Source organism: Triticum urartu, chromosome 6A (assembly GCF_056163025.1).
Source record: "Triticum urartu cultivar PI428250 chromosome 6A, HENAU_Tu73, whole genome shotgun sequence".
Lineage (NCBI taxonomy): Eukaryota > Viridiplantae > Streptophyta > Magnoliopsida > Poales > Poaceae > Triticum > Triticum urartu.
The window spans coordinates 52,219,151-52,233,898 of NC_141878.1; the positions used below are offsets into that span (position 1 = coordinate 52,219,151).

Genomic DNA, 14,748 nt, shown 5'->3' on the forward strand with positions numbered 1-14,748 from the left:
TATCTAAAATTATTCCTGAGCTCAATCCATTCCATATATCAGATAAAATATAATATATCCAATACTAACAAATTCTAGCAAAAAAGTGATCGTGGCTTTTCATATTTTAAATAAATTTAGCCAGAAACGTTAAATAAAGTCCATTTATTTTTTACTCTAGCACAAATGAACTCACCACTTGTAGCAGGACCCTTCTAGAAGTGATGAAAATAAAAGACTATTTGGTAAAAATCGAACCAAATCATTATTGATTAAAAAAATAAAACTAGCTTTAAGCTTCGGAATGTGCCAACTGAGCTACATATTTGACATTCCATTTGGTTCAAGCTAGTTTTTCTCCATGTAGTTGACTTCATTTTCCAACCACTATGGTCTCATCTTGGCAAACAACAACATAACTATGTACTAATGCACTAATACTGCTATTATACAATTCTTGAATATGTCAATAGGCATGCAAAAATATTTTTTTATTGAATTATAATACAAATAAATGCCAATCTTCCTCACATTCCAATCTTTGTGCTGGATAGAGTTTGCCACCTCTCACTCGAACAGCATAATTACATAGAACGCCACCACAAAAACATCAGAAAAGAACACACTATAGAACAACTTAGCTCTATGTTGAAGATATCAACCAACACTAAAAGAAACAGGTGATATGAACTACTTAATCTTTTTAGCTTCACACAAAATGATTTAAACAGCATTGAAACAACCAATTAACAAAAGATATATGTGCTTTATTATACCCATAGTGTAAAGGCATGCTATTACCTGCAGCAAAGACACTTTCGAGTGGATAATAGCGAGACAAGTAGTCAATTTCACAAAGTTTCTTGAACTGCAATGACTCAAGCTGGATCGTGAATAGACCCATATCTGTCAACAGGAAGACCACATTATTCTCCTCAGCAAACCCTTGTATATCATCGGATACCCTATATCCTTTGAATTCGTGGAAAGTAACTTGTCCAGTTCAATAGATTTTCCCAGCACCCATGAAGCAACACCATCACAATTGGTTTTTCTCCTCCATAATTGGGCGCTCAAGCCTGAAAGATAAATGAAACCAAGGCCTCCACCCTCCGCCCGCATAACCGTGAGGTGGTAATTGTCGATGTCCACTAGCACATGTATCACACTTAAGCTCTGTCTATCCAAATCAAACTCGAGGATGCCAGCCAGACTTTCAAAAAGCAACCAGTAAAGGGAATGTCCCACTTGGACACCAGGAGGTCCCGTGAAAACAATGCAGGGAGGTCGATCTGAACCCGGAGATGCCTTAGGTGGAATCAGTGTTGAGATTAGATCCCCCCACCCGCCAGTCTCTGACGAGTAAACACGGGCGATCGCTCGTGTATGTTGTTGGTTGTTTGTCTCTGTGCATACCAAGACCACCTGGAAGTGTTGGATGTCTCTGGTAGCATGAAGCACTGCCCCGTTAGTCAGGGTCTCCATCGGATCGAATCCCGGGGGAGCGGCAATGTGGTGCAGTTCGCCAGTGATAGGGTCCCACACCAGGACCTGGAGCGGCCTCAACTGGAAGATGAGTACAAGGCCATGGTGGCATCCGAGTAAGAAGTGGTTGTCAACTTGCAAGCAGAAGCGGCCATCCGGAATATGATTGGGACGATCCATTGTAGATTTAAAACATAATTCCTCGAAGAACCCAAGGAGAGGAGGCTTGTGGCGGTGGTGGAGGCGGAAGTGGCGGGAGAAGCCCGGGTCAGATATGAGGCGGCGCCAGCGCTTGGAGACGACGGAGGCGTGGGGGAGGGAGGACAGCTCCGGGGGGAGGCGGAGGAGGATCTCGGAGAGGAGGTTCTCGTCCTCCAGCGGTGGGGCCGCCGCCGGCGAGCCTGAGCGTGGGAGGAGGAGGCTACTCATCTTGCCCTCGTCACAACTCATGGGAAAGTGTGGTGGAGTCAAACGGGAAAAACTGGCTAACCTATCAGCATCGCCATTAGCGGCTCTGCCTTCGAAAATAAAAGTACAATTTAAAGAAGATCTCTTTCTAATCTCACTAATAATAGCCCCATAACCTCCTTGATTAGGCTGGTCATAGTGGGGAGTAACTTATACTAGTGTCATGCATATGACACTAGTCTAAGTTACTGCCTTCATAGTGCAAAGTAACATAGTACTAGTAGTGTCATAGATGGTTTCATTTATTAGCTTGTAGACTCATCTTATATTGAGAAGCGCTATGTTACAGTAACATATTATGTTACTGCTTCTCATTAACTACTTGCCACATAAGCAAAAATTTCTTGAAGTGCGCTATGTTACTCACTAAGTTACGACCAGCCTTAGCTATTTCAATGTCCTTGATCACCTGTTTGGAATCCGAGGCAATAATAGCATTCTGAATCAATTCCTCAGCCACGATGTGTAGTTTTTTTCTTGTGTAGTGTACCAACCAAAGTGGAGTCACGCTGGCAGTGAGATTGAAGGCCAAAACGCCTCCCTTCTTTTCGGGAGAGCCCACGAAAACTAGAGTAAAAGGAAGCCCACAGCACATAAACAGGACATCCAGATTTTTCTTCTTCTTATTCTCTGAAGCTATGCAGATTCAAATGTATCAACTACTGTACGGAATCCATAAAAGAACTACTGTACGGAATACACGTAAAAAGTGTACAAAGTTACCGCTCCCCTCAAAATGTACACAAAACCAACAAATAATACAAGAGTCAATGGTGGCGGCCGCATTCATTCGGTCTCAAAAATAGTTCTTTTCTTCTAAATAAACGGGTTAAAAGCTTTAGGGAAAAGCGGGCAGACAAAACTACAATTCCGCGAAGGAAATAAGTGCAATCTATCACCGCATGGACAATGCCGCCACATCTTCTGACTCCACTGTGACCAACATAGCTTTTTATAATGTTTTGAGAGAATCTCGTATGGATGTTACCAAGGTTTTCAAACTATGTAAAGTTCATTTTCTAAATCAATCACTCTACACATGCAGCTCTGCGAGGACTTGGATGAGCAGTATGTTAATGCCAACCTAGATGATAATGACTTCCTGTGTCGAGCATCATCACCATGGTATTTGAATCTTCTTTAAGGATCTGTGCTTTGCGGTTTCTTAAGGGCAACTATTATCTAACCCTAGGTTCTTTACGATCTTATATCTCGGCTAAGGCAGTCAACATTACCTTTGGGCAGATTGTCACAACCCCGTGGTGCCACCGAGGGAGCCAACAACAGTAGATGATGTTGTTGCAGCACAAGGTGGCGGATCTGGCGGGCCAAGGTCGCAGTGAGAAGGACGAGACAGCTAAGTTGATGAGAGCGACTGGGCCACAACAATTTCTATGAAATTATTTCCCTTCGTGCTTGTGGTGGCAAAAAATACCATAAGATAATTCAGATACGTGAATAAGCTGGATGGCAATGACAGAAGTCAAATATGAGCATTATCAACCCACGAAAATAGTGAATCGAAGAAGAAGAAAAGGAAGTGTGGTTTAATCAAGGAGAAAATATGATAATCGTAAAGGTATATGTTAGCTGCCATTAATATTGGACCACTAGAATATGTATTTATCTATTGCAACCCATGAGCAATTAACTAGTTTTGAAAGAAAAGAAAAAAGATGTTTGCACCCCTTCTAAGAGCGCCTGCAACGCAAGATACCTGATCTAGCCGTTGGCTGATAAAAAAATAAGATCAAAAATTAAAACCCCTTCTAAGCGCTCTCCAATGGTAAGCGCTAATTCCAGACACGAAGTAGAGAACAGAATAAAGGCAACGACTCTTTTCATAGCTGGTGCGGCAGGTGAAAAAAGCGAAGCACCCGCTGCAGTTGGTGTTGATGCCACGCCGGGAATTGATCGACTAACTGCCGATCTACGTGGAAATATATCCTAGTGGCCTCACCTAGCGCCTGGCGTTGGGGATGGCCTAAGATGCTCCTAGACCGTCTTTCAAAAGCAAACTAGCTAGCTTATCATTAAACAGATCAACTAGCAAGATCTACCGACAAACGGGCTTGCATTAACGTGAGACAATAAAGGAGATGAACCACAACGTACTGATTCATCGAACACCTTCATGCCGGTTGACAAGTTGTGAACAGAAATTGGATAATAGAATGGAGATAGCAAATCATGTGATTTATTCCAACTTAGTCAACTTCGCAGTTCACCGGTGCATGCTAGATAGAGGGTCAATTTCCAGGTTGAGTGTACGAAGAAATGGAACCCAAGTAGCCATCTCACCATCTCAGCCACCAGAACACAACTCTAGATACCTGCAGAGCAATCAATGTCATCAGTCAAACAAATTTGTACTATTCTTTAGGGAAAAAATTAAGTGTAATATTCTTTAATGTCATGGACATATGAGCGCTCATGGAGAATAAAACAGATGCATCTGGTTTGTAGCTTATAGGTATTACTTTTATAAACGTGCGAGTTAGATAGTCAGTCGCAAATCAAAATTAATGAAATTCATGCAGTACAAGCCTCAAACAACGGATAATGCATTATCTAACTTATTAGTACTCCATCCGTTAATATTATTGTACAGTTTTTGGTGTACTGTTTTTCACCAATTCATGAACTGCTATGATGGTAGGCAGTCCTGTCATGCAACTTCATGATTTCACCCCTAGGCTGGCCATCCTACAACTGACCATGTTATTTTCTAAGGTTCGTGCAGTTCACAACTTTCTACTTCAATTAGGAGAGTGGCAAGTACTCCCTGAGTGACCAAAAGAAGTCAGAAAAGAAACGGAAAGAGAAGCCAGACAAGCAACCAATGTAAGCAGATGTAAACAAAAGAAGAGAGATTCTGCATTAATGATAGTATCATGATTGTGCGTGGATGGTATCATGATGAACAAATATAATGATTCGCTTTAGGACCTTGAGCTAGTGATTTTTCGTGCAGTACTCTTTTTTTCTGTGAGTTTGTTCTCACCCAGTGTCCCTTGAATGGTGTGTTTAAGCTTGTATCAGTTGTGACCTTTGCTGATTCATCATTTCCACAATTGCTACTCCAGCAAGTAGCAAGCAATTTTTTTTTCATCTAGCAGATAAGGGGTCCTGATGAATGTTTTTGCTGATTCATCACCATCATGGTTAGTGGTTGTGAGTCATAAATCTGTTCTATTCCTGACTTGCCTTACTAGGTACTAGGCTGACTTTTCTCCACTTGAACATTTCCATGGCTTTGCAAGCATTACGTGCCTCGAGGATCTGTTTTCCACTTCATTATAAGAGGCGGAAATTTCCCAAAGTCAAGTGGAGAAAAGGATAAATGCATTCAAATTTTTTATAGTTGTGATAATATTGTATTTCCAGTAGTTGTGATCTTGAAAAAGTACAAATGTGAGCCTTGGCGCAGTGGTAAAGCTGCTGCCTTGTGACCATGAGGTCACGGGTTCAAGTCCTGGAAACAGCCTCTTGCAGAAATGTAGGGAAAGGCTGCGTACAATAGACCCAAAGTGGTCGGACCCTTCCCCAGACCCTGCGCAAGCGGGAGCTACATGCACTGGGGCTGCCCTGCAACTCGTAGCTGTAGAGCTGTGATTACATTTATTGTAGTCCATGGCTGGTCTCTAGCTTGGGCTTGAGAATCTTCACATGTATCTATTTGCTTATGGTGTATGTACCTATTTGATTCCTTGTGTAGCAACAGAACAGAGTTTAAGATGCAGAGGTTGGTGGGGATTGGCGGTTAAGGAACAGGTGGCGGTTGGGTGACACTAGGGGATCAACCCGATTCTTGAGTTGGTTCCCTGCGGGAATGAACCAACCGAGCGAAGCCTAAAGGTCCAAGTGTAGTATCTTTTGGCTTGGTTTGAAGGATGGCGGAATCTTGAAAATCATCATAGGTTGTAAAAATCCTTTTCCATAGCCAAGATCTGTTGAAGAAGCTCAATCAGATCAAAGGACGCATGGGAATGGCCGAGATAGGTGCTCTGCTATTATATGTTCTCCAGATGATACCAGCTTTGGCTTCACAATCATTGATTGATGAACCCCGTCAATCAGTAAGAGATGGAATGAGGGGCATTCTAGGCCACCACATGAAAGAATTTTAAGTTTTCATCTCCGAAGCAGACCCATCTGATAGTGCATCTATTTTTCTAGTAACGCGCTGATAGTGGAGGAGTTGTTAATGCAATGTTTAATAATTCCCCTGAATTTCGAGCCAAGGGTCTCCAAGACAATCGACGAGTAGATCAAGGCCATCTTTGTTTCTTGGAGGCAGACAACATACGCATTTGCGATTACAACTAGTGATCGGATGGCGGTGCGGCAAGCGCGCGCGTTGAGTCCGCACACGTTCCAAATGAGGCTTTTGGGGTTGTGATCCATTGGAAAGAGGTCGATGTCCTGGCGCGTGGCGCAACCATGCCTCGATGGGTCTGCCTGCGACCACCGTGGTGTCGTCGCGATGGTGGGATTCGCGGGGAGCTCGCGATCAACCAGCACAGCAATGCCGAAAGGACGGACAAGGGAATGGTCACTGTGAAGAGACCTTCATACGCCTGCATCTCCGCCGCGGTGATCTTCTAGTCAACCTCACGATGCCAAGGGTACGCAGAATGTGGATCTGGGCGCGCCTCTCGGCCGTCGGCGGGGCGGCCGTCTTGCCAGTGGTAGACGTGGCCAATCGCCCGCGCCGAGGGGTGAAGTTGGGCGGGAACCGTCGTTGTCGCCCGCCAGGGATTGGCAGGGCGGCATCTATCTGCTTGGTGGTGGCGGCGAGCAAGTCGCCTAGGGTGACGCCGTTGGTGGCATCGAGCGCGGTTGAGAGTGGCGCATGGTGATCGGGGGCAACGCGAAGCGCGTTGGTGGGCTCGGGGTGCAGGCAGATCCCGCAGTGTCGTTCAGGGCCTCATGTTGGGCTTCTTGCTGGGCTTCAAGCTGGGCAGCGTGATGGGCCTTGGTGGCTTGCTGGGCCGATGCAACGTCCGGGGTGGATTTCGTGCGCGGCACGCCGCGCGCGGGTGCTTCTGGAAGCTCCTGGCAGGCTCAGCTGGCTGCACGGGACGCGCCGTTGGGCGGTTCGTGCTGGGCTCCAATGCCAACAGGGTCTCCGTGGACCGGTCTGCTGTGGGCGCAGCGCCAGTAGCGAGTGGCAGTGACAAAGCACCAGAATGCCCCAACAGCGGATCGGTCATTACCACCAAAGGTTGGGAGTCGGGGACCTCGCTGGCAAGGGAGGCTCAATTGGCTGCAAGGGACGCGCCGTTGGGCACGTCGTGGTGGGCTCCAACGCCAGCAAGGTCTCCGTGGACTGGTCTGTTGTGGGCGCAGCGCCAGTAGCGAGTGGCAGCGACAAAGCACCAGAATGCCCCAACAACAGATCGGTCATTACCACCAAAGGTTGGGAGTCAGGGACCTCACTGGCAAGGGATTGGCTGACCGGGTCGTTGTCCCGATCTCCATGCATGCCAGGGCGATCCTCGCCTGGCTTGGTCGTGTCGCTGGCAGGCCCTTGGGAGCAGGTGGGTGCTAACAGCCTCCGTCTGGCTGGGGAGGGTCACGGCCAATGGGCGGGTCCAACTGTTGCCGGGTCATGCACACCAGGACAAGAAGGCGAAGCAGCCGCAGAAGATGCAACTTTTGCACATCGGGCCTCCTCTGCCAATCTCTTTCTCTTTCCGTCGCGCTTTCCCCTTTTGGAAAAGCGACAGGAACTACGGGGGCCACCAGCGGTGGGCCAAGGGTCCATCATGCGACCGGTGGTTTGTCTTGTCGGCAGCGCAGCTGCTGCAACCGTACGGAGACAGGAGTTGGGCCAGCTAGTATCGATGCCAACACCATCAGCGTGGGCACGATGGTGGAACAAACACTAGCCCTTGGAGTAGATGGTCATGCCATCCGTGCGGCCGTCGGGAGCATTCGTAGTGCGGCGGCGATTGCGCCCGCGTAGGCGACCACGATTGCCCCCATCACCATGCCCAGCATCCCTACCACCAGGTGCACCGTCGCGCGGGCCGTGGTCACCGTTGGTGGCTAGGCGGGCCGCTCAGCCGCAATGGCGGTGGCGAGCATGATGGACATAGGGTACTAGAGGGTGCGGGTGGTCAGTGGCATGGAGTAGATGCGTGCAGGGACGGATTCCACGATCTCGAGGATGGCCGCCTGTGAATGCTCGCAGGGTCGCGAGTGCGCGCAATCACCCGGAGGGTGGCGAGGTCAGCGCAGGAGCGCGTGCTCGGGTGGAGCTGCTCGATCCAGCAGCTGCTGCCCAGTAGGTGTCCAGCCATGGAAAAGTACCAAGCTTGTGTCAGGATGCCACATAGCTCGAGCTGCATAGAGTAGTCGAGGGAGCCAACATCGGCACGGGCGAGCTTTTTCCAGGGGCGGAGCGCGAGGGTGAAGCCGGGCCTGTTGATGAAGTGATAGCCGGCGAGGCGGTCCATGAGCGCTCGGGTGGTGAAGACGAGGAAATCCTCCGGGTGGTATGCATGGATTGTGAAGTCTCTGGGGTGGAGATAGAGTGAGGAATACATGACATCCTTGACATCTCGAGCGGCAATCACCGACCTGTCTCCGCTGATGGAAACCACCATTCCACGTCGCAGCACCATCTCAGCCTCTTCCATCTCCACATAGTGCGAAAGGATGACGTGCACAAGGTCATGGCCTGCGGGCAGGGGCGGCGGCGCGACTCCGCCTGGGCTGCGGCGGCCAAGGTGGCAGCGGTGGCGGGGGGAGCGCGCAGCATGCCGCGGTGGTACTTGGTGTAGTCACGCGAGGTGTGTCCAGGATAAAGACAGCGGTGGCACCGGGCGTTGTTGGTGCATTCCCGCACGGGGTGGCTGGGCTCAAGGCAGCGGAAGCACAGGCCGAGGGCCGCCTCCGGAGACGGGATGCGACGGCGGTGCTGGAGGGGACCCGTGGCGGCCGCGCGCTGCACACCCTGGCGGCAGTTCTTGCGGCAAGGCATCTGGAAGCTGTCTGCGTCGACTTCCCCGCCGCCATTGACGCGGTTGACCTCGCTGCGAGTGGCCACGATGGCGCGGCGGGGCCGCACGTCGCCGGAGGGGTACGGGCTGCCAGTGTCGGGCTGTGTGTGTGGGGGGGGGGGGGGGTTCTGGCGACCTTGTTGTAGGACCGCCGGACCACTCGCCGTCGGAGTCCGGCCAGCGCCACGACCGGCGAAGCCGAGGTCGAGGTCGCCAGAGCTCCCACGAGGGGACGCCATGGATGGTCGGGGGGAGGGGAGGGGCTGAGGAGGAGGGCTACCGACGGGGGTTTGCCGACGACTGGGTTGGTTGGGGCTGGCCTAGGGGGAGCGCTTATCTTCAACCGTATTCAAGAAAGATAACTATAAACCTTTAAATGGTGTAAGGTATTGCATTTATCTCATATGTAAATTCCATTAATAGTTGAGGGTGACAAAAACTATAATGTGGATATCTTAATTAATAAAATTTCAGACTTGTAGAATTTTTTTAATGTTCAGAACTCTTCAAATATTTAGTGCTTATATCTAAAAATAAATTATAGACACTGGAATTTATTAGAAACAAGTAAAGAGTACTACTGCCTTGTTCCATGAGAGAAGATTATCGTATTATACTATATAGGTCATGTTTTTAATGGCATATGAAATATGCTGCCTACTTCATTATTGCTACTCCCTTGGTAGTGGATAAACTATTACCTCCTATGAGGCATGATGAATGTGGACTCTTGGATCATGTAGAATCGACGGTCCAAAACTATATGGGAGTGTCTTAAAAAAAGTTGAGAAGCTAATATCTGCTTACACATGTGAGTTAAGAGTGAAAAACAAAATATGCTAAGAAAATATATAACCAACTTGCCTAAGAGGCCTAGACTAGTATAATTGTACAATAACTACAAGCAAACACTAGGTATTACAAAGATCCACAAATGGACAGAAATGTGTAATGGCAGTTGCTACAAGGGAAGTTAATCGTACTAAGTATTGTTGGTTAGCAATTAATTGCGCAGAGGGAACAACAAACAAGTTGCACTCACTCTCGATAAATCCATAGCCATAAAAATATCAAATGCAAATGTAGCAACCAGTAAAAGTAAAGCATAAATATATCCATGTAACAACGAAAAAAGAATATGTTTCATTCAGTTATTACTTGAAGATAAGATTACCTGCTCAATCAAATGCATCACGATAGCATATCTATCGGACCAATCATCTTATGTATTGGGCAGAAGTTCAGCTCCACCACGTCCACCACCAATGCCCATGCCTACATGCATATTAAGTCAGGGAACCAACAACATTCCAACGAAAAGTCAAATAGATATGAGGGGGGGCATCGATGAGATATTTTGATAAACTCACACATATAATTTCAGGAAAACAATTCAGGTTTAATACAACATAGGAGTAGATAGACAAAAGCCCATTTACTATCAAATGGAGAGAATATTCTCAAAAGAGTATATACTCACTAGTGTCACTAATGAAAAATATGCATCCTCAGACTATTAGCTGATCCATGCCATATTGTGCATAATAAAAATATATTCAAACTAATAAGTTCTAGCAATAAAAGTGATCCCGACTATTCACCTTTTTAACAAATTTAGTCAGAAAAGATTAACTAAACTCGACTTATTAATTCTGGCACAAAAGAACTTGCCACTTGCAGCATTATACTCTTCTAAAAGTGATAAAAAGGAACTGGCTGGTAAATAAACCCAGTCATCGTTATTATGGATTCAAGAGTCACCCAGCTGCCACCGGCTTCAACTAAGGGAACTCGAAATTACAATACAGTAGAGTCACCTTGCTATAGAAGCAAAACTGGCTAGCTACCACTATAGATGTTTAGATCACATCAACAACCAAAGAAAACACTACAGAACAACACTGCTATATGTTGCAGAGATCATCAAGCAGCAAAATAAACAAGTGATGCGTTATTATGTCACTACTTGAAATTGTTAGCTTAGCACGAAACTCTGCAAATAGCATTTAATCAATCAAATAACAAAATACATCTTGATTTTGTTATACCCGCATTGTAAATGCATGGTATTACCTGCAGCATACACACTTTCAAGTGGATGATAGCGAGACAAGATGTTAGTTTCGCCAAGGTTCTTGAACTGCAATGACTGAAGCTGGATCGTGAACACGTCCAAATCTGTCCACAGGAACACCACATTATTGTCCTCAGCAAACCCTAGTATCATTGGAGGCTCTCTCTTCTTTGAACTAATGGAAAGGAGCTTGTCTAGTTCAATGGTTTTTCCCAGCACCCATGACGCAACACCATCAGAACCGGTCTTCCACTTCCATAATTGGGCAGTGAATTTTGACAGAAAGAGGCCACCAAGCCCACCGCCCTCCGCCCGCATAACCGTGAACTGCCAATTACCATGAGCATAGATATTCACTGGCACATGTATCACACTTAAGCTCTGCCTATCCAAATCAAACTTGAGGATGCCATCCCGACTGTCAGTAAGCAACCAGTAAAGGGAATGCCCAACTAGGACAGCAGGAAATTCTATACCGATCATGGTGGGAATTTCGTGCCTAGAAGCCTGGGATGGAAGCAGTGTTGATAAGATATCACCCCAGTTGCCACTCCCCGACGAGTAAACCTTGGCCATCGCTCGTGTATGCTGTTGGTCGTCTGTCTCTGTGGTTGCCAATACCACCTGGAAGTGTTGGATGTCTCCAGCAGCGCGAAGCACCGCCCCGCTAATCGGCCTCTCCTTCGCACCGAATCCCGGGGGAGCGGCAACGCGATGCAGTTCGCCGGTGACGGGGTCCCACACCAGGACCTGGAGCCGCCTCACATGGAAGATGAGCACGAGGCCATGGCGGCACCCGAGGCATATGAAGTGGTCGGTGACCTCGTCTTCGTCGACCTGCAAGCAGAAGTGGCCATCCGGGACACGATTGGGGGCCTCCATGGTGGGTACGAAGTACAAATGGCTGAAGGACCCGAGGAGAGGAGGGTTGCGGTGGTGGTGGAGGCGGAAGCGGCGGGAGAAGCCGGGGTCGGAGATGAGGCGTCGCCAACGCTTGGAGACGACGGAGGCGCGAGGGAGGGAGGACGGCTCTGGGGGAAGGCGGAGGAGGATCTCGGAGAGGAGGTTCTCGTCCTCCAGCGGCGGCGCGGCCGCCGGCGAGGGTGGAAGGCGGCGGCGGCGGCGGTGGCGGCTCATCTCCTCGCAGCTCATGGGGAATGGGGAAAGTGTGTGTGGTGGAGAAGCAGCAGCAGGCCACGATGTGGAGTGACGCTGAAGCCCAAAACTCCTTTTCTTTTCGGGAGAGAGCCCACTACCCACAAACAGTACCTACCAAAAAGAAAGTTTCTCAAAGAAAAATGTTTCTCTGTTACTCAAAAAAATGTTTCTAAAAACAAGTACCTAAAGGCTAAAAACGCAGAATATTTTAAAAAAAATCTGGATACACAGATTCAAATGTACTCCCTCCGTTCCAAAATAAATGACTATAAACTATAGGACAACTCGTAAAAACGTAAACAACATGTAGCTCTGATTTTGATGGTAAGCCTGGAAGGAGAGATGTGCAAGTGTTGTGCCGATTTTTCTTGCGCAAATAAATGCTTTGCTGATTTTGATGACAAGTACACATTTACACCTATCCTCCCCCCCCCCCCCCCCCCCCCTCCGGTATACCGGTGTGTCAGAAGTGGCGTATGATGCTTTCGCCCCCTCTTTCCTTGAAGAGGTAAAAATGTAGGTGAATTATTTTTCCTTCCCTTCATATGTCTCCATTGATGGGAGAGGAGGGAACCCTGACTATTCTCTTTGGTTGTACAATAAGGACTAGATCAATGTGTGTTTCCTGGAATGATGTTTCACCAATGGGGGTGTCGATGTCTGGATAAGATTTCCCTAGTCCCAACTCCATTTGTGCCCTTGGATGTTGCTAGCGAGGCAGCGGTAAGAACAACATCGGGGTGGGACGGTATTCTTTGACTGCCGATGTCTCCAACGACGCCTACTCGCCCTATTGATAAACTTGGGACAACATGTTCATGACTTGGACCAAAAGTTGTCATCTTGGGTGACACAATCAATGCGTGAAGGAAGATGCCAGTTCAATAACATGGAAGGCAATATGAGGGCAGAGGATCAGGCGTTCTTCCTCGACAATGTCAGCACCACACGTGGAACCAGGATAAAAGGAAAACTAGGATGATCGTTGATAAGCGCCACAATGACATCGACATCATTAGCGACAACATCCACTCGGGCTATGGCACTTCCTCGGGGGTTCGATGATGATAAGTGGTGACAACGACAATTGTTCCCGAGAGTATCCACTCATTCTTTCTCATCGTTTCCACGTGTGTGCAATACTTCCACACAAGTTTGTTTTTTATGGGGATTGCCACTGTTTAACGATTGCGCCATATTTTCTTCTCCTCGATCGCGGGTGGTGCTGGAGGCCGTGGTGGGTCGCCTTTGCGCAAGCTCACACGACACAGCGTGGAGGCCGGTAGCTCTAGTTGGCCCGCCGTTGAGCCATGGCATGTGAGACAAGCTGGCGACCATGGCCGGCTCTCCCGGAGTGACGGGCGGAGCCCTTGTCGGTCGGCTTCCACGACCTGCACAACAAACTCTTTGGGCATTTCCAGAGGTGCTGGGGGGCCGATGTGGAGCTTGTCGCTGCGAAGAAAACTTTGGCGGACAGAGAAAAATGTGTCACCAATCGTCTTGCCGCTGTCAACCTCGCCAACGCGCTCCACAAGACTGCCGCCAAGTTCTACCTTGGCATCAACGAGTGACTGTCGACTTTAGGTTTAATTTGTAGCGTGAAGTTTGTATTTCCTATGTATGCACTATGGTTGTGGTGAGCTATTCTCTAGCACGAAGATGTTTTTTAATATGCAGTACGAGATTTACAGGATCTATTTCGCCGGAGCCATCGCATTCCCGCAAAATCATTTTCGGGGGAACACTAAAACAATTTTGCAGTACTGGTGGAGCCTTCGCGTTCCCGTAAAATCATTTTTGGGGGGAACACTAAAACGATTTTGCAGTACCGCCAGAGCCTTCGCGTTCCCGCAAAATCATTCCCTAGGGGAACACAAACGATTTTGCAGTACCACCGGAGCCTTCGCGTTCCCGCAAATTCATTCCCCGGGGAACACTAAAACGATTTTGCAGTACCACCGGAGCCTTCGCGTTCCCGCAAATTCATTCCCCGGGGAACACTAAAACGATTTTGCAGTACCACCGGAGCCTTCGCGTTCCCGCATATTCATTCCCCGGGGAACACTAAAACGATTTTGCAGTACCGAATTTTAGTGGATTTGCTAGAGATGCTCTTACTACACATCATATCCATCTTCTCTCTCGGGCTGAGCTCCACAAGTAGTCACAAAAAGTATTATAGATAATATCATGCATGTCAACTAGACATTTTTTGCTTACGTGGCATATAATTAAATGTGGAAATAGAGGGTTGAGTATCATAATATGATACGGTATCATATTAAATGATGTATTAGTACTTGTCTTACATGACAATAAATAAGGCTACTATGATATACCAAGTTATGATACTATGCATTATAAGATAGTATCATATGTGTAGAATCATATATGCATAATACTAATACATGATATTTCCCATTGTGACCAGCATTAGGGCCTGTTCCCCACTTCTAAAAACTCTCCAAATTCAGTTTCTGTTGGTAGCTTCTAGCTCCACGCAGCGAATCACGCCCATTCGGCAGCGTCGCTGGCTTCACCATCGCTAGCTTGGGCTGATATAGTTGGCTGGCC

General features: G+C 47.7%; 1 protein-coding gene and 1 pseudogene across 1 annotated transcript; both read right to left on the minus strand.

Moving 5' to 3' along the window:
* Positions 1–669: 669 nt before the first annotated feature.
* On the minus strand, positions 670–1,914 carry LOC147963852 (uncharacterized; annotated as a pseudogene).
* A 1,760-nt stretch (positions 1,915–3,674) lies between these two features.
* LOC125517187 (uncharacterized) lies at positions 3,675–12,217 on the minus strand. Its single transcript, XM_048682367.2, has 3 exons — positions 11,016–12,217; positions 10,117–10,217; positions 3,675–4,265 (listed from the first exon to the last, which is right to left on the minus strand). Exons 1-2 carry the CDS (start codon positions 12,166–12,168, stop codon positions 10,165–10,167), a joined length of 1,206 nt encoding a protein of 401 aa, XP_048538324.2. The 5' UTR covers positions 12,169–12,217; the 3' UTR covers positions 3,675–4,265; positions 10,117–10,164.
* Between the last annotated feature and the right edge of the window lie 2,531 nt (positions 12,218–14,748).

Bases quoted from the DNA above. Each gene is read 5' to 3' on its own strand.
- LOC125517187 (XM_048682367.2), bottom strand. From the start codon at position 12,168: ATGAGCTGCGAGGAGATGAGCCGCCACCGCCGCCGCCGCCGCCTTCCA. The intron at 10,218-11,015 runs GTAATACCATGC...ATATGCATGTAG, and splicing joins TGAAAGTGTGTATGCTGCAG to GCATGGGCATTGGTGGTGGA.